Here is a 19746-nt window from a genome sequence, read left to right as displayed (position 1 = left end):
GTGGTATCATGGACCAACTGCACTCAAATCACATATTAGCAGAGGTAACTGGACCAACTGCTCTGATACCAACTTTGTCACGACCCAAATTATTGAGCCGAGACCGGCGCTAGGGAATGGGAGTGGTAGCTCCGAAACCCGTAGCAAGCCTAAAACCACTCTAATTTTTTTCGCGGAAACGCAAACACAACTATCCTATAAACATGTAATAAGAAGACACGTTTACAATCATAACGTACATCATATATATCACACCATCGATACAACCATAGTGGGCATCTCACTTCCGTAACTTGTACGTACTAGCCCGTCTATCGATCAATACAAAACTGACAACCAAAAGACGTCACATCAAACAAACATTAAACACGTACACAACCTATAAGACCTAACTATACTAGGCTAAGACTCGTCACACGTATACTACTGCAGCACCAAGGGGACTTGTACCCAGCACACCAAAAATGGTCTGTCTGATCCGACTCTATACACCTGAAAAACATCAATGTGAGGAGTCAGTATTTGGGGAAATACTGAGTGAGAAAACACATTACTAGGGTATTATAGAAAATAACATCGCATTTAAAACAAAACACATATATACAAACATATTATACTTCAAGCATTTGATCCGATCGAAACCCTAATATCTTAGTATGCATAATGAACATTATCACAACATCTAACGATCGATCGATATGAGTCCGGGATAGTTCAACCAGCCGACTCGCAGATACAGGCCCCGGGATAGTTCAACCAGATAGGCTCTGTATCGCATGCACAAACAAGTATGATAGACGACCCATGAAATCTCTATCTATGACTTACCCGGACGCTGGTGATCACACAGTCTATTGACACCCAATAGGTAGCTTGTTTCCCCCGGATCATATACTAGTTTTCACAATCTATATATATTCGATAATACGATGCACAAATTCATTTCTATCGATAAAATACTATAGCATGCGATGTAGTTTAATATTATACTTATAATATAAAAACTATCTATTGCGTAATAATACTCAAAGTAAAGTTTAACTCACAACGATCGCTATTCCTTATATCCAAACGTAAGCTCCACACGTCATTCACTCTTTAAACTATTCCAGCTCGTCGATCTCGTACCTCGTCGATGTATCCACTTCCTATTCAAATCATACGTACGTTTAATTCATAAACGTAGGCTTAATATCAAAACTCTAAGTTATAAACTTAGGTTAATATAATCGTAGTTCAAATACGACTTTTAACCTTGATCGTATTCTAATACGTATGATACCTTTAAACTTTAGGGTTTAGTTTCAATCCGATGAAGTTTCAAGTAGTTTTCAGGACAATGCGCAGGTGCTGCCTGCGCACTGACACTGTTTAGTAAAACGACGATCTCTCCCAATTGAACCGTTGGATCGAGCTAAAATTTGACAGACGCGTTCCTAAGAGGCAAATCTATAAACTGACCGTAGGATTTCTCAATCTGGCAACATTTAGGTAGTGTGCGAACGCACACAATGAGTGTGCGAACGCACACCCCAAAATTCAAGGAGTGTGCGATCGCACACTCAATGTGTGCGAACGCACACCCTTGACAGCCCCCGGAAAAATCATTTTCCGGGCGCTGCGCCGCTTTCCGGCACTCCCGACATGCTTACGCTTCATTTTAACATATAACCCAATTCGAATCTCACCAAATACGACTATAGAAACGCGATTACAATTCGTTTAATTCGTTAAAACGATATAACTCTAATTCAATCATTTCAATCTCAAAAATCATTAAATTACCTCGACTTGATGCTCGAGATTGATAGAGGATTGAATTCTTAATCCAACGGCGCGAGAATCACTCGATTCGGACGAGAAACGGCGAAACGGCGACGGATCGAAGTTATCGCCGAAACCCTCGCCTCCCATTTCTTTTCTTCTGCTCTCAGCTCCTTCTTCTTCTTCTTTCATTCATATCTATATATTGGCTAAAAGTCTGTTTTGATCCCTCACTTCTTTAACTTAAACCAATTCTCTTTTAAACTTTCAATTCTAACCAAACGGTTAATTATTCACTTAAACTCTAATATCTACGTATTATTTATATCCAAATAAATAATACTACTCGAAATATTATTATTCCCATCGATAATATTCTAATTACTATTTTCGAGGCTAAATTGGCTAATTTGCACTTTGGTCCTTGAACTCTTCAAAATTGACAATTTAGCCCAAAACGAATCCGCGTCCAAATTTTAAAAGGTCTCCGATTGACCTGAAACTTTTACCACCAATACTATAAAATATTTCGCGGACCTTGGCGAAATAATTCCATTTTCGGGACTTATTGGTTAAATTACCACTTTAGTCCCTGAACTATAATTGTGACTTTTCTTGATATTTTTCCTTATTTTCTTATTCTAATCCTCAAACATACATGTCTTACTCCATATTATCCTTTTCTTTAATATCCAATATCTTTATCTCTGCAACTCCGGTCCTTCTCTGTCGGACACGTTGCACTAAACGGTACCTGAACTTACGGGGTATTACATTGATAATGCCTCTTCAGGTCTGGTTGTCATTGTATTGAGAAGAAAATGAAAAATTCTACTGTGATCTCTTATAGAAAGAAAAAAAAATTCTGTTTGGTTGCTGAGAAAGTGGTAACTGCCACTAGAAAATTTTTGAGAGAAAAGAACTTTGCTCTGATACCATATCAGAAAACTAATCTTTATTGATATGAAAAATTAGTTTTACAAGAAGGAGTACTACTCCTTTTATACTGTTTGCTAAAACAGATTACTTAACCTCTAAGCTAACTAACAAACTAGCTAAGCAAAGAAGAAAACACACATTGTGTGTGACAAAATCCAGGCTGGAATGAGCTGGACTGCCAGGTTGGAATGAGCTGTCAATAACCACCTTTCTTGAAACAGAACAGAGAATTCTGTTACTCCTCTTGAAGCAGAATAGAGAATTCTGTTAAGAAGGGCTGAGCTAATCTACACTAAGCTTTCGATTTATCAATTTTAATCGAATGAATTAGTCGATTAATTTAATTAAACCGGTAAATTGAATTTTTAAACTTTAAACTGTAATCGAGATTAAAAGGATGTATTGATCTAATCAAATTAACTAAAAAATATATAAATCGAGTAAAATCAGTTAGGTGAAGGGACAGTCATTGCTAACATGACTAATATGATAACTGAGGTAATAAAAGAAAAATATATAAATTAAAAAATTAAATAAGGAAATAATTTTGAATCTGGATAGAGGGTTATATTATATGATCGATCTGTGTGGTGGAGATATGGATAGTGCAGTGAGTTAGGTGGATGCGCGTGCAGCTGAAAATGTGGCAAATTGTGGTCATAAAGATTATTGATAACGCTTACATTTCCGAATCATTAAAACTCCAATCTTTCATTCTAAACTCCCAATTTTCATCATTGTTTTTCCCACTCTTTCTCCTCCGTTACGATCAATTGAACTGTTAATTCATTCCTAACTGGTCCAGTTAAACCCGGTTCGGAACCGGTCAAATTTTGAACCTGATTCAAACTGGTTTAGAATTAGATGGAAGGCAGATTGGTTGTTTGACATATTTTTTAAATTAAAACCGGCGATTCCGGTTTTGAATCAAATTTTAAAAAATGTACTTCTTTTATTTTATTAATTGTAACTAAATTTTAAATATTTAAATTTAATGATCATATGTATTCATAGAGGTGTATTATAAATAATAAAATTGTACTAATTAGAATCTCACTTTGAAGTAGAATGTTTAGATTAATTGATTGCTCTACATCCTCTTACCTTTTATTCTTCCTCACATTTATTGAGTTCATCATATTGAATTACTAAGGACAACAATAATCTTGTTGTATTTACTATTTAGTCTTAAATTATAAGTCAAGAAGAGCTTCAGTTAAACAAAAAGTCGAGAAGGTGAAAAAAAATGGTTGTAGACAAGTCAATTACGTAATCTAAATTGGCCTACCAACCACCAATTACTCCATTTCCCACTAATAATATCATTGCCATAATTTTTATTAAAATAATATAATTTAATAAATTATTATATGAAAATTGAAGTAGTATATAACAGTAGTAATTTTTTTTTCAAAGACTAAAATTTTCATTAATAATAACAAAAATTACATAGATGAACGGTTTTTCAACAAATTGAAAAAACCGTTCTAAGATAATGATGAGTGCTGTAAATACAGCTGTACATACAGTCATCGATAAGGGATTTTCAAACCACCAAATGGGTCACCTAATATATTTATGGTTCAAATATTGAAATACGATCTTGAAACCGCTCTATCCTTAAAACTTCAAACTTTTCAAGTCTCATCTTCAATCATGAAACCAAAAATTAGATCTAATAAAAAACAAAACACAACATTAAAGAACATCTCCCAAATCTTAAATCTACAAAAACATGGATCTAAAACTTCGAAAAAAGCTATAAAATTTTGAGCGATCTAAATTTTCGGATCAAAGAGTTGCGAAAGATCTTAAAAATTTATTCAACCAACTAGATCCAAACAAACAAACACCTTAAATAAGATTTATTGAAAAAAGATAGATAGATCTATAAATAATAGTGTTATGGGCGGAGAGAAGATGATTTTCCGGTTAACCGGAAAAATCATCTTCTCCCACCCTTGAAAAGATGAAGAAGAAAAAAACTATTTTATTTTTAAAGAGAAGGAAGAGCTTTTATTTTTAGAGAGAAAGTGGTGAGTTTAGCAAATACAGTAGTAATATGCACACAGACAATTGTGTTATTTTAATTAATTAAAAAATAAAATATCCTTTTTTTTTTTTTTTTTTTTTTTTTTAACGGAGGTATATTAATGAAAAACAGTACATTCTAAACGCCAACAAAAGAAATCTTAAGTAAGGATACAATGTTTGATTTGTTGGGCCCATTTGTGAGCTTCGGAGTTCTGGATTCGCGGCACGTACTGGAAAAAGACCTCTGTGAAGGATGTTTTCAGACGCCAAATATCTTCGCAAATACCCTTTAATGCAGAGATTGTACATTGTCCTGAGTTGACAATGTTGGATACTTGGAGGGCATCACCTTCAAATATGGCTTTTTTCCATCCACGAGAAATGGACCAATTCATTGCTTCCCTCAACGCTAGCATCTCCAATATGCCTGGATCCCATATAAATTGGAATGTAGCCGAGAATTTACCTTTCTGCATGTCGCACGCATCTTTGGCAATAATACCAGCAAAACCCTTCTTTCTCTGGATATCTACAGCAGCATCGTAGTTGAGTTTCATAAAGCCCGGAGGTGTAGCCCTGACTGCCCTTTGACCTTGCCTTTCGTGGGAAACATTTCTTATATCCCGCTCTGTTAATTCCTGGGACTGCTTGAATTCTTCTGCGTCCGCTAGGATTAGTCGAATGGTCTCTGTTGCTGTTAACTGCACATCATTGAAGATCTTGGTGTTTCTTTGTTTCCAAATATGCCAAAGGGTGTAGCAGTACAAGGGGACGGCCTCCATGTTCTCATCTATTTCCTGCAGCTTTGTGATTGTAGATTTCCAGTGGGTTGCAAAATCTGTCGTTGGGCCCCATGAGGATCGGAAATTGAGTGGACTTTGGAACCAAACCTGTCGGGCCGCCGGGCATAAATAAAGCAGATGCATAATAGTTTCATGATCTCCACAAAATTTGCACTCTGAGGGCGTATGAAGCCTTTGTTGGAGAGCTGCACCCGAAGGTATACCGTCATGGATACATCGCCAAATAAAAACTTTAATTTTGTTTGGGATAGGCAGTTTCCACAGCATTTTCCAGTCTGATTTAGCTAGGTGAGGAATGAGAGACTGGTAGCCTCTGAAGCCATTATTCAGAGCTATGAAATAACCTGATTTGACTGTGTAATTGCCATCTGGACTATATTGCCATATCAATTTATCTTCATGGGGCCAATACGGAAGCGGAAGTGCCAGAATTTTGGTAGCATCTTCTCTATCAAACATCTCCATGATCAATTCTGATTTCCAATTCCTGGTTATTGGGTTAATAAGGCTAGCAATATCTACAAGGTCTGTTTGCATTTGAGAAGGCATTCTCGGCAAGAATGGAAAGACCCCCGGAATCCACGGATCCTTATAACAATTTAAAGAGTTCCCACTATTGATTTGCCACAGCAATCCTTGGTTTAGGAGATCTCTCCCCCAAAGTAAACTTCGCCATCCCCACGAGGGTCTTCCTGTGAGTCTACCTTGTATAATAGTGGTATTTGGAAAATATCGGCTCTGGAATACTTTATAGAGCATACTCTGAGGGTTTTGCGTAATTCTCCAAAACTGTTTAGCAAGAAGGGCTTGATTGAAGCTTTCTATGTCTTTAAATCCTAAGCCTCCTTCCCACTTGCGATGCCTCATTTTGTTCCACGCAATCCAGCAAATTTTATTTTCATTTGATTTTTGGCCCCACCAGAATTGTCTCACAAGTTGATGGATTCTATGACAGAGCGATTTGGGTAGCATGAAGCACATCATTGCATATATTGGAATAGCCGTAGCCACTGCCTTAATCAAAATTTCTTTGCCTGCTGATGAGAGAAATTTTTCCTTCCAGCCATCTAACTTGCTTGATATGACAGATATGATATTGGCAAATGTTTGTTTTTTGGATCTTAGTATCTGGAATGGGAGTCCCAAATATTTTTCCTGGACTGAATGCTGGGGTATGCCAAGCATTGCTGTAAATAGGGCTCGTTGATTTATGTCAATATTAGCACTAAAGAAGACCGCTGATTTTTTGTAATTGATGAATTGTCCACTTCGTTGCCCATATCTGTTGAGAAGCTGATGTATGGTTCTGATGTCTGGTAGAGTGACTTTTGAAAATATGATTGTGTCATCTGCAAACAAAAGATGGGTGATTTCTGGGCATCGACAGTTTAGTTTAATACCTTGCAGAGACTTTGCTGTAATTGCTGAATTTATAATCTGTGTTAAGCCTTCTGAACAGAGGACATACAGCAGGGGAGAAAGTGGGTCTCCTTGTCGAATACCTCTCGTTGGTTGGAAATACCCGTGGCTTGTACCATTGATACGGATAGAATATGTGACCGATTGGATGCATTCCATCACCCAATTAATGAATAAAGAGTGGAATCCCCACGCATGTAATATGGATCTGATGTAGTTCCATTCCAGCCTATCATAGGCTTTGCTAATGTCAAGCTTGAGGGCCATGAAGTGAGTGTTGCCAGTGGTTTTAGTCTTAAGGTAATGAAGAATTTCATGTGCCAGAAGAATGTTATCAGATATGGAGCGACCTTTAGTGAAAGCATTTTGGTTTTGTGAAACCAGCATTGGAATGATATGTTGAAGTCTGGATGTGAGGATCTTGGAGATAATTTTATAGAAAACCGTGCAGAGGCTAATGGGTCGAAAGTCTGAAACTGTAGTTGGTTTTTTAAGTTTGGGAATCAGGGCAATCATGGTATGATTCAAGCTTTTAAGCATATGCCCATGTTGGAAAAAATGTGTAATGGCTCTTGTTATATCATGTTTAATGAGGTACCAGTAGTGATGAAAAAACAAAGAAGTGAATCCATCACTTCCTGGGGCTTTGGAAGGATTTATCGAAAATGTAGCCATTTCTACCTCTTGGGAAGTTACTGGTTTACAAAGAGCTAAATTCATATCGAAAGAGACTGTAATTGTAAATGGATCAATTACCTCTCTTGTGTTCGAGACGATAGAAGTTGTGAATTGCTCTTTGAAATGTTCCAGGATAAGCTGTTGTATTGCGGTTGGGTTCGTCTGCCAGTTCCCTTGTGAATCATTAAGACCAGTTATTGTGTTTATACGTCGACGATGCACGGTGGTTGCATGAAAGTACTTGGTGTTTTTATCTCCTTTTTGTAACCAGCATTGTCTTGATTTTTGTTTCCAAAATGCCTCCTCTTGCTTTCTGGCTATATAAAGTTCTTGTTCCAAATGTTTGATGTACTGCCAGTGAATGTGGACGGGTGCTTGAGATTTTGCATTTCGAAGTTGTATATTGAGATTATGAATTTTCTCCTTTGCATTACTGCTGTGTTGTATCTTCCATTTGATAATTTCCGTGCGGCATGCTTTAAGTTTTTGGTGAATCTGAAACATGAATGAACCTGGGATGCTTGCCTTCCACTGATGCTCTATTATGTTCTTTATTTGTGAATTATGGATCCATTCTTTGTCAAAATGGAATGAGCTTTTAGGTTTGCTGATTGAAGAATCTGAATTAAGAAGCAATGCACAATGGTCTGAACCAATAACATCTAAATGGAGGACCTGTGCATGATGAAAGTGTTGGATCCATTCCGTATTTGCTAGGACCCTGTCTAGTCTTTCTTGGATTAGGTCTGGATAAGCTCTACGGTTGCTCCATGTGAAGTCACTTCCTATGTAATCTAAACTATGCATATTCATATTAAATATGAAATCCTGGAATATTACATGTTGCATAGGATCAAAAGGGAGACCTCCTAATTTTTCACTATCTTTGAGTACATCATTGAAGTCTCCCACAAAAACAAAAGCCTTACTAAGACTAGATTTGAAGCTAGTTAGAGTTTGAAACTGACTATCCCTAACAGATTGCTTAGTACTAAGGTGGCAGCTAACTATGTCAAAACAAAAGTCATACTGGTCTATCATAGACATAGCTACAAAAAACGTATCATATTGCTGGATGTGCACCTGTAACTCCATGTTCCACAGTATTAGCGTGCCTCCTGCCAACCCTTGAGGATCAATAGCAAAATGATATTTGAATTTTAACGGTTTTGTCATTCGGAGGATTTTTGAAACCTGGTTTTTTGTTTCTACCAGTATGACCAGGTCAGGGCATTGTTCTTTACACATGATGTGTAAATGTTGGATTGTCAGGGGATTCCCCAACCCCTGACAATTCCAGAACAGCAGCTTCATGGCTGAGCAGGAGACCCTTCTGGGGTGGTCTCCTCATCCCTTAAAAAAGAGTCTGGATCAAAAGGTTCTTCAAGCTCTTCCTCTATGATTGGAAGGTGAGTGGCAGTGGCAAAAAAGTCAGGCAAAGTAGGTATGATGTTGTCTTGGTAATGAGTAGTCTTCAGATGTTTTGTTGCCTCTGTCTCAAAGCTTGAGATCCATTGGAATTTTCGTTTTCCTTCAAAACTGTCCAGTTGATTGTCATTTGCGTAATTAAGAACTGCAGATTCTTGGCGAACAAACCTGGTCCACGTGCTTTGTTCTTGCATGATAGAAGTTGTGACCTCAGCATGGTATTTTTGTTTAAGAGCCCTCCCCAAGCTTGGATGCTTCGTGTAATCATCTATACATGCTTCTTGAAACAAAGTAAGTATCTCCTCTTGATAAGCTGCACTACAGTTACTGGCACCTCTAGGGTGATGTGGATTATTTCGGTGTAACAGATCAAGACAGACCTCCACTTGCTCAATTTCAGACAGCAGAATATTTGGGCCTCCCGAAATGAGTTTGGCTTTTAAATGAGGGCTTAAAAGCTGCAGCAGGTGATGTGGAAGATAAATAGGCTTTGGGTGTTTTTTGGGTTCCTGTGGGCCGGAAATTTGGGCTTGCAAAAGCGGATGATTAGCTGGCACAGTTGTGTAAGTGGGGTTTATGATAATGCCTTGAGAGAAATCCAGAAGGGCTTTGGTAAGAAGTTTAGTGGTATGTTTGGTAGGCTGCTGTGGAATATGAACAGGTGGTGCATTAAATGTAAAAGTTGGATTTTGTAAGATTGGAGATTTACCTTTATCAGCACCACGTGTAGGATTATCCACTGACAAAGTTTCTGGGTGTGGTATGTTTGGCGGCTGTGTTAGTGGACTGGGTTCCACTGCCTCGGTATCTGGGATGATCGATGGTGGTGATGGTTGTTGCATGCGAGACTGATGAAGAATCTCTGGTTCAGATGTAGGTGAGGGTGCTGCTGAGGACCCTTGTTGAGTAATGGAACGACAGTGCTGGGGTCTTCGAGTGTCCCTGAGGAAATGGGATTCATAGTTCTCCTTGTTAAGAACCATCGAACTGTGGACCAAAGGGGCTGCTCCCAAATATGGACCATAGGGTAGAGATTGTCCTGGAAGAAGGAAAAGATTTTGAGCCTCATTATCCAACCTGTATCTGCATGCACGAATCATGTGTCCCATACGCCCACAGTAAAAACAGGTATCTGGGAAGCCTTCATACTTGAAATCTAGCCATAGTTCCTCTGGTGTGTGACGGTTGGTGAAGGTTCCTTTGTTGAATGGTCTGTTTGCCAGCACTTCTACCTTAATTCTCAGGAACTGTTGCCTCCAAATAGGGTTCATATCATCGAAGTCAATCTCGAGGAATCTGTGAAAGAGGCTTCCAAGTTTTGTACCATTAGCAAGTGTGACCTGGTTTCTGGGGAGACCATGTATTTGGACCCAGAAGATCGTTGTCTTAAACTGGATGTGATGTATATTTTTGTGAGCTGGCCATTCTTTGACAACGATGTGTTGATGTTGTATATTCCATGGGCGCGAAGCTAACACCTTATCATAATCTGCTTTAGATTCAAAGGCAAAACTGAATAGACCAAAAGCAGCTCTTTCAACTAGCACTTCTGCCGTTGGTTTCCATTCTCTGATGACCCATGCATTGACCTCTGGAGCTTCAAACGTCTTTTTTGTGAGTATTCTACCTAGAAGCGGCCATTGATATTTCTTTGGTACAGCAGTATCATCAGGGTGCAAGTCAATTAAAAATATGTTTAGGAATGGTCGAAAAGGTTTCTTTTCCACTTATTTTCTACGTTATTAAAAGAAGCAGACAAATTCTTTTTTTTTGGTACATGTTTTATGAGGTTTTCTGAATGAATCTCAATTATGAGACGTCATATTTAACTCTTCCATATGCAGACTAATCATAACCCGAATAGTGTAGGTTCCTTGCAGGAGGCAGACTGTAATTCTAAATTTTAAACAATTGTATACATGAGTACGGTTTGAACCCGCAACCTCACTTAAGTCAGGATAGCGCCTTACTAACTCACATGCGTTTTAAAGTTACAAATAGAAAAATTCTTATATGAATAGACTGCACAATAAAAATCAGTTCTCTCCTGACAAAAATCAAACCCTACTTGATAATAAGATAGATGGAACAATCTCAAAAAGAGGCCAAAGGCCCATCAATGCCCAAGCCAAAACCAAGAAGACCATACATCAATATAACCGATATAACTACACCACAAGATAACCAAAACAACCATATCACAAGATAACCAAGATGAACATATCGCAAGATAACCGAGATTACCATATCAAAAGATAACTGAAACAATATCAAAAGATAACTGAAATGACCATATTGCAAGATAATCGAGATTACTATATCAAAAGATAACCGAGATAATCATACCATATGAAGACCGAGCAAAACAGGTCAAAAAGGCAAAGAAAATTGATGATCTTCAACCTATAAACTCGAAAGATCTCACGAAATGAGCAAAGAAAAACAGAGGCTAAAAGAAGAGAGAGAGAAGAAAGAATGATAAATATAAAATCTCAAAAATTATATAAGGGCCGAGGAGGGGCAACCTAAACGACGCATCAATTAATGTGCCAGTGGAAGACATATGTCAACTTTTGGCAGAAAAAGCAGGACATGTGTCACAAAGCGTCCACAACACATAAACGAAGCAACCAAAAGGTCTCAAGTTAAAAATAAAGAAACCGACCACAAAGAAATAGATTATGCTCAAACCGAACACCAACATAAAAAAGAGGCCAAAGGCCCATCAAGACTCAAGCCTGAACCAAACAGACCATACCACAATATAACCGAGATGACCATATCGCAAGATAATCGAGATTACCATATCATAAGATAACTGAAACAACCATATTGTGAGATAACCGAGATGCCCATATCGCAAGATAACCGAGATTATCATATCAAAAGATAAATTAGATAACCATACCACACGAAGACCGAGCAAAGCATATCACAAAGTATCTGAACAAGGCATATAACTCAAGTGACTAGATCAAGTCCAGCTAAAAGAACCGAGCAAAATCTCACCGAAAGCAAGACCTAAATATACCAAAAAGACACAACCTGGCAAGAAAGTACAATAGTACACAGACTAGACGCCGACAAACCCTACAGAAGACAGACAAAAGGAACATATTCAGAATCGGTTAGCATGGTCTCCTACCAACCAAAGACTACAACAAACTTTCAACTTTAAAAGACCCAAACACAAAATAAGTAAAGGTTAATATTCTTTTTCTCTCAACTCTTGCACTCTTTCACTTCTCTTTTCTTTCTATTACTCATATTGACTTGACCGTCAGAGTGTTTTGACGGAATCATCTTCCATTATCCTTCTGACGAAGTTCTTTGTGATTACTCAGGGACCAGAGGAGCAGACCCGACCCAGATTCGATTTATCACTACTTTTTTTTATGTTCTTAAAGAAGAATTACCAATTGAATACAATTCTTTTCTATTTGATTCAAGGAATATGAGATTTAACTTTACTATAATCCTCTTTAGATAAGGTTTAACAAATTAATTTACATTTATCTATAAATGCATTTAGAAAGTATGAAAATGCGCTTACATGATATATTGCATGGAGAATAAACATGATGCGAGTCATTGCTTTTCAATTCACGTACGGAGGGTCTCCATAATTCAAGGATCTTCTCATTATCTAAAGCCACGCCTGATTTTTTTTTTTTTATCTTTTTTTATAATTTGTAAAACTTGTAGAGTCTGCGTTGTGCATAATTATTATATTTTACCCTAATATATTGATGATTTTGGGCACGTCTAGCTTAAAACTTTGCCTTCTTTGAAAACGACAAGGTGGTCTCTATAAATTAACAATAAAACATTATCACAAATTCCAGACTTTTAAAATAATTGAAACTTTGTGTTTATTAAGAATAATAATGCTATGTTTTATATTGTTCTCATTTTTGGTCTGCTTTCTAGCTATATATATACGATGTACTACTTGAGATGGGCTATAAACGGCAAAATTAAGTTGTATCATTTGATTAGTTACTTTATTTTTCGTTGCAATCCTAATAATTGTTGTCAAGCATATATAAAAACACATAGTTGATGTAGCCTATGATTATGTTTCTGTTCCACAAAAACAATGTCCAGCATTGAGAATGACTTAGGCACAGTAATTTCTAATTGTGAAATTTGAATTTTGACCAGGCCCCATTTCTTATTTTCCTATTTGCTGGGGGTTTTCTTAATTAATCATGCTTAATTTTTGAATTAATGTCCAATCTTGTCAAGTATACCATGCATTTTAATTGTTTTCCAACAAACAAAGATGAACATAAAGATCTCAACCATTTGGTCCCTCTCTAATGAAATATGTATTAAGAAAATGAGAATCGATTCAAACAAAAATAGTAAACTTTTCTTGTAATCCTTAATCCATTTGTAGTATTATATACTCAATTTCATTTATAGGTCAAATAAATAATTAATAAATAATACTTTATCTTATGGATTTAATTAATCAAATTTGATCGTCAAGAAATCGAACTCTAAACCATTAGATCAAGAGATACTAATATCATATTATATAATCAATTCATTTAAAATATCATCAATTTCTTGGACGAGACTTTAGCAATAATATTATCTAAGCGAAATAAAATTATCGACTCACAATTATAGCTCGTTTGCTAAATATACTATAGTTTAATTTTTTTTATCAGTTTTATCTATTAGTTTAATTTATTTATCAATTGACATCACATGACATTACATTATATTATACATTCATGTGTAATATCGCGACAAATCAGCTACAAACTAAGTGTGAGAATATTTAACAATAATAAAAAAATCAACGGACTAAAATGATAAAGATTCAAAATTATAATATATTCATCAAATATTACAGTCGGTGATAGATAAATATCTTTTCCTACATTCTATAACAATATCCACTAATTAAATTTATAAACAATATTTTATGAGTGTTGCGCCAAATGAGCTTTTTAAAATAATTTGTGTTTTTGTACTATTAGTGAGTGCAATGGAAGAATATAGTGGCTGGATACTGACTATCAATACAGAATTTTTTTGGCAGATATCACTCAGTCTATAGTGACAATTAGTGAAGAAAGAACATTACAAATTCAGGAAAAAACAAATCCAAAAATGCATGCGCGTGGCCATAAAATCCATCCCCTGTTCTTGTCTGCAACAAAGATTTTCCTCAAAAAATAAAAATTTTATATATATTTTTGGAGATTTCTTGAAAAAAACCATATAATTATCATCATCTTATTCACTTCATTATGCCTACAATCATGATTCTTGGTTGCCTCACCCGCATGCCCCCTTCTCTCTCTATCTTATGCCCTAATCCCCTCTCTCTCTACATCACCTATAAATAACTCTACTCTCTCACTCCTCCAATAATCTCCATCTCTCTATTTCTTCTGTTTTTTTACATTTTACTTTCAACAATATTAATGGCTGGTTTCGAGGGTTTTGAAAAAAGATTGGAGCTCCATTTCTTTGGTGACGACCCGGTGATTATGGGTCTTAGGGTTCTTGAATTTGAGTCGTTGGTTAATGTATTAAACGCGGTACAATGTACTGTTGTATCAGCTGTTGGTAACCAGTATTTTGATGCTTACGTATTATCAGAATCCAGTCTTTTTGTTTACCCTACTAAAATTATCATCAAAACATGTGGGACCACTCAGCTTCTTAAATCTATCCGTCCATTGTTACACTATGCTTGTAATCTTGGCCTTTCGTTGGGTTCTTGTAGGTACACCAGAGGTAACTTTATCTTCCCTAAATCACAGCCGTCCCCTCATACCAGTTTTAAAGAAGAAGTTATTTATCTCGAAGAAAATTTACCGGCCACTCTTTGTTATAGAAAAGCCTCTGTTATGCCTTCTAAAATGAGTTCTCATTCGTGGCATGTTTTTACTGGCAGCGATCAGAATCATTTCATTTCTCAAAATGATGATCTTTATACTGTTGAGGTTTGCATGACTGAGCTTGACCGTGTTTTAGCTAGAAATTTCTTTCAGCCACCGGGTGATGGGAAAATCGGAGATGTCGCCGGTAAAGAAATGACGAAGCTTACCGGAATTTGTGATATCAATGCGGCGGCTTTAATTTGTGATTTTGCGTTTGATCCTTGTGGATATTCGATGAATGGTGTTGATAACGATCGTTACTCCACCATTCATGTTACTCCGGAGGACGGTTATAGCTATGCGAGCTTCGAATGTGTCGGCTCCGTATTCGACGTTAATGACAATGACGTGGCGGAGGTTTTAAGAAAAGCAGTTCAAGTTTTCCGGCCGGCGAATGTTTCTGTTGCTACTACATGCAATAGCCATGAAGTATGGGCACGTGTTGCGCATGCACTCGAGCCGCTTGGAATGAAATGCCGGAGTTGCACGGTGGATGAGTTTCCGGCGGCAGGAAGCGTTGTGTTTCAAACGTTCACACTCCGCCGGAAGTAAATGGTGAAGGCGGAAATGGTAGATACATTGGAGGTGAAAGAGAGAGTTAGGGTTTTAGAGTTCATTAGAGAAAAATCTAGGGCGGGTGATATCTAAGTGATGACGTGGGAAATGGTGATTGGCGAGGGAGGGGTGATGAATGTGGGGTTGACTTGTGTAGAAAGATTAGAAAAGAAAAAACATAATATTGTTGGAAGCATTAAAAAAATGAATGAAAATGGGAAGTATAATGATAATGCACCCCACTTAGGGTTTGTCACGCCTAAGATCTTTGAGGTATTTTGTGTAGTGGGGAGATAAAAAAAAAGTGCTCTTAATTTGATTTTTCAGATTTATATGAATTTTCTTTTCTTTGGGTTCTTTCTATAATTTTCTTATTGATTTTTCTCACCTTTCACTCCTTAATTTTACTTATGTTCTTAAGTTGGATCATCAAAAGAGATTAAACAAAATCAGTTTTTATCATCTTAATGTGCATATTAGGGCTCAATGCAAAATAAGCATCATGAATAATAAACAAAAATAAAAAGAGTGTTGACAAATAAAATCAAATTTTTACATTTAATTGCAATATTATCACGGTCTTTAAAAAGTTGGCACTATGCGATTCGTGTTTTATTTATTTATTTTAACATCATTTTGAATTACGGTACAGCTAGAAGCAGTAAGAGTATAGTTTGATTGTCACATCAGTATAAATTCACTGAAAGTTAAAACATTAATAAAAAAAAATTAATTTATGAATAAAATTATGAACTTTTAGAAAGTATAATAGAATTGTATTGACGGTTCTATTATAAATTCCCAATAAGAATGTAAAGATGGACGGTTAGTGTATTTAGGTGTGCATGGGAATTATTGGGGGATTTTATCTCTTCATGAAGAAAAGTATATAGTAAATTAGTTGATTAATTTTGGTTTATATTTAAAGATGTATGATTATGCATCTGGCGTGGAAGTCACCATTTAAATAAGATGCAATGATAGAACAGCTATTTGTCGCATTACATATATATATATAATCGATAATATACACGTGACCATACTTTGGGTTAAAGATCTGTCCATGCCTTAATAGCCTTATTCATTCCCAACTTCAACAACCCAATCTATACATAATTTAGTGTAGTGTAGCACCATTTTTTTCCAAATCAGATTGTAATTTTTTAATTTTTCTATAGTTAATTTTGAAATCGCTAAAAAATTATAGATAAATTAAAAATGATAATCACTTCTCCAAATCAGTATATGTCAAACTGGATTATAGCTAATTTACTTGTTAGAAAGTGTCAAAAATCTAATTAGTATAACTTTGGTTTTATTTAGATTTTGATGAGTTTTCGAACTTATTGTATCATAACCGGATCTCCAACCTTTTCTAATCAGAAAACCGGTTGATAAATCTGGTTGATCTTTTTTATTTTAGCCAAAAGCTAACGAACTTGTGACTAGAGATGTATGTGGTTTGCTTTGATTAATTTAGTATTGGAAGTTTACTTCAAACCAATTACAGTCGATCCTCCTATAGTTAATATTCAATAAATTAATAATTCTAATAATTAATAGAAAATTGAGGGAATCAACTTCGTTCCACGTCGGATAATTAATAATTATATTATTTAATAATTAATAAAATTTTATATTGAATTATTAATTATTAGAGAGATTTCTCTGATGAAATATATAACAAATGATGATTTATTTAGAATAACACTAACCTTAAGGTGGAAGCTGAAATACCATCAAATTATGACTTCTTTTTCGTTTGAGAAAATTTAATAGGAAATTATTAGATGAACAAGTAAAAGCAAGTGAGGCATTTCTTGCTAAAAAAGATATTAAAAATTATTTTACTTCATGAATACAGTTTTTTGATAATTACTTTTTGATTCAATATCAAGTTAATCTTTTTTAAATTGAATATTAAGTTATTTTTTTGAATTGAGTGATTGTGAAGTGTATTTAGTTGATTTTTTTATAATATAATATTAATATTAGGTCTACGAGTATAAATACTTTAAAATATATTTTATACTTTTTATAATTTTTTTATATAAATTCAATAAATTAATAATTCTAATAATTAATAAACTTTTAATCCACCATGTATATTAATTATCAGATGGTTGACTGTATACTGGTTTGATAGATTTTTAAACTGAAACCAAATCAAATAGATAAAATATAATAATAAATATTAAACAAATTAAATTAAGCTTAATTCCTATTATTAGCTGAAAAAAATATTTAAAGTAAATTAATTACAGCTTCTAGTTTTATACATTTTAGAATGTTATTTCATAATTAATTTTTTTATTTTGTTCATTTTTACTAAATTAAACTTAAGTTTCGTTCCAAATTTTACTTGAAACTAATGGTATGCGACAAATTCTAGGTTGGGCCTTTCTGACTTATGAATAACATTTGTTGTAACAATACTTAATGTGTGGGTTTATAGCTTCAGTCTATTAAAAAACATACTTCTTGAGTCTCTAACCTTAATTAGCCCATTTTAATTCCCTGACCCAGTACCTCTTTAGTCTAACATAGCCCATATTCTTAACCAACCCACCGGAAATGCATGTGTACTTAATATAATTGTAAATCAAACCTGACAGGCCGAAGTTAATCGGGTAACCCAATTTTAGTTGCCATAATGTACTCCTACTAATTAAAGCATCCGTAACCGAAGTCGAGCATACATACGACGTGGATAGCCGAGAGAAAAGGAAGGGCGGTAGATGATAATGGTAAAAGGTGTTGCGTGTAGACGGGCGGAATAGATGAGCAAAACATACAACCTGATATAGCTGAAAGCCGCATGATGTTTAGTTTACTAAAACTTATGTCTACTTGATAATTTGACTTATCGTTGTTCAGATATTTAAAAAATTTATTGTCTAGAACAATATACTTTCAATTAAAGTCAAGCATTCATCAAGTCCAAAAAAAAAAAATAAGAATATCAAGATTAAGTTCCAACTATAGAGTGCAATCCTAACTAAATTAATGTTGGGTTGGCCTTTGCCAACTTCCTACTCTTCCCATGTTATCAATTAGATTACAAAAACAATTATTTTGTCAATTGGGACAATTTATTTAATTGTCAGAATTATTTTAAAACCCTTCATATTTTTCAACTTCTTTTTCTATAAATAATGGGTTTATTAGCTCAATCACAAAGCCGTGATAGGCAAAAACCTTAAAAAAGATAAAGAAGGTTAATTAAATTTACAAAACATATTTATCATATTTAACACTTTATTCCCTCTTATTTGAAAATCAAACGACTTGCTCTTTCATTTTTGATTCTGTCAACAATATAGTTCTTCTGTTTATTTTTGGTGTTAGTCAATTAAGTCAAAGAACTTGAGGATAAATTAATTGCAAACTTGAGGGACAAAATCGTAGACAGAAACAAAAGTGGAGAATCTCATCGCCTTTTTAAATTAATTTTCTTATTTAATTTTTTGACTCGGTTGATTGAGACTAAAAATGAATAGAAGAACTAAACCGTTGACAGAAATAAAAGTAAAGGACCAAATCATTTGATTTTTAAATAAGAGGGATCAAATTGTAACTGATGATATATGTGGAAAAGTTCAGAGTAATTTGCTAAAAAAAAATATTAAAAGATACTTTGTAGGTTTTTTTTTCTCAGAAATAACCAAGATTCTAGATTGGTTTATTAATATACGATGTCCATTTTCTAATTGCTAAACTACTGTACGCGCTCCATATTATATCTTTTATACGATTTTCTATATCTCTTTTTCATCTTCAAATCATCTGACCTAGTTCTCAACAGCAATCTCATAATCATCACTGCCACCAACTTAAGCTGCTACCAATAACATCTGGAGACTAATCGCATGCCTCGATTTGATGGCGGCAGTATGCGGTGGAACCGACCTCGACACAGCTACTGCAGCAGGGAGAGCAGCTCCTGATTGCGTGGTCGATCTCGCACCGACAAAAAGAGAAGGCAACGGTCTCGATGACGAAGATGAAGAAAGTTTCCATTCCGGATCTCACCTGAAAATGTGCCTGACTTGATTTTCTACTAAAAGAATTGAGTCGTGGTTGAGTAGTTTGATTACTGTTATTAATGTATTTTGTTGATGAGTTTGCAAAAATGGCGTCCTCAATTCTCTTTAAAAGGATGAACATGTAATTACAAGCATGTTGTTAGAATTGAATCGTATTTCTAATTTTTTTAAATC

General features: G+C 35.2%; 1 protein-coding gene across 1 annotated transcript; it reads left to right on the top strand.

The window, feature by feature from the left end:
- Positions 1–14431: 14431 nt before the first annotated feature.
- LOC126668095 (S-adenosylmethionine decarboxylase proenzyme 4) lies at positions 14432–15913 on the top strand (the record flags this gene model as incomplete). The annotated part of the gene is made up of 1 exon (XM_050361312.2): positions 14432–15913. A coding segment is annotated over one exon (1092 nt), but the record flags the coding sequence as incomplete, so codon positions are not given.
- Positions 15914–19746: the final 3833 nt, after the last annotated feature.

Source organism: Mercurialis annua, linkage group LG2 (assembly GCF_937616625.2).
Source record: "Mercurialis annua linkage group LG2, ddMerAnnu1.2, whole genome shotgun sequence".
Lineage (NCBI taxonomy): Eukaryota > Viridiplantae > Streptophyta > Magnoliopsida > Malpighiales > Euphorbiaceae > Mercurialis > Mercurialis annua.
The sequence above is the reverse complement of the archived record's forward strand: the minus strand, read 5'-3'. Positions and strand labels throughout refer to the sequence as shown.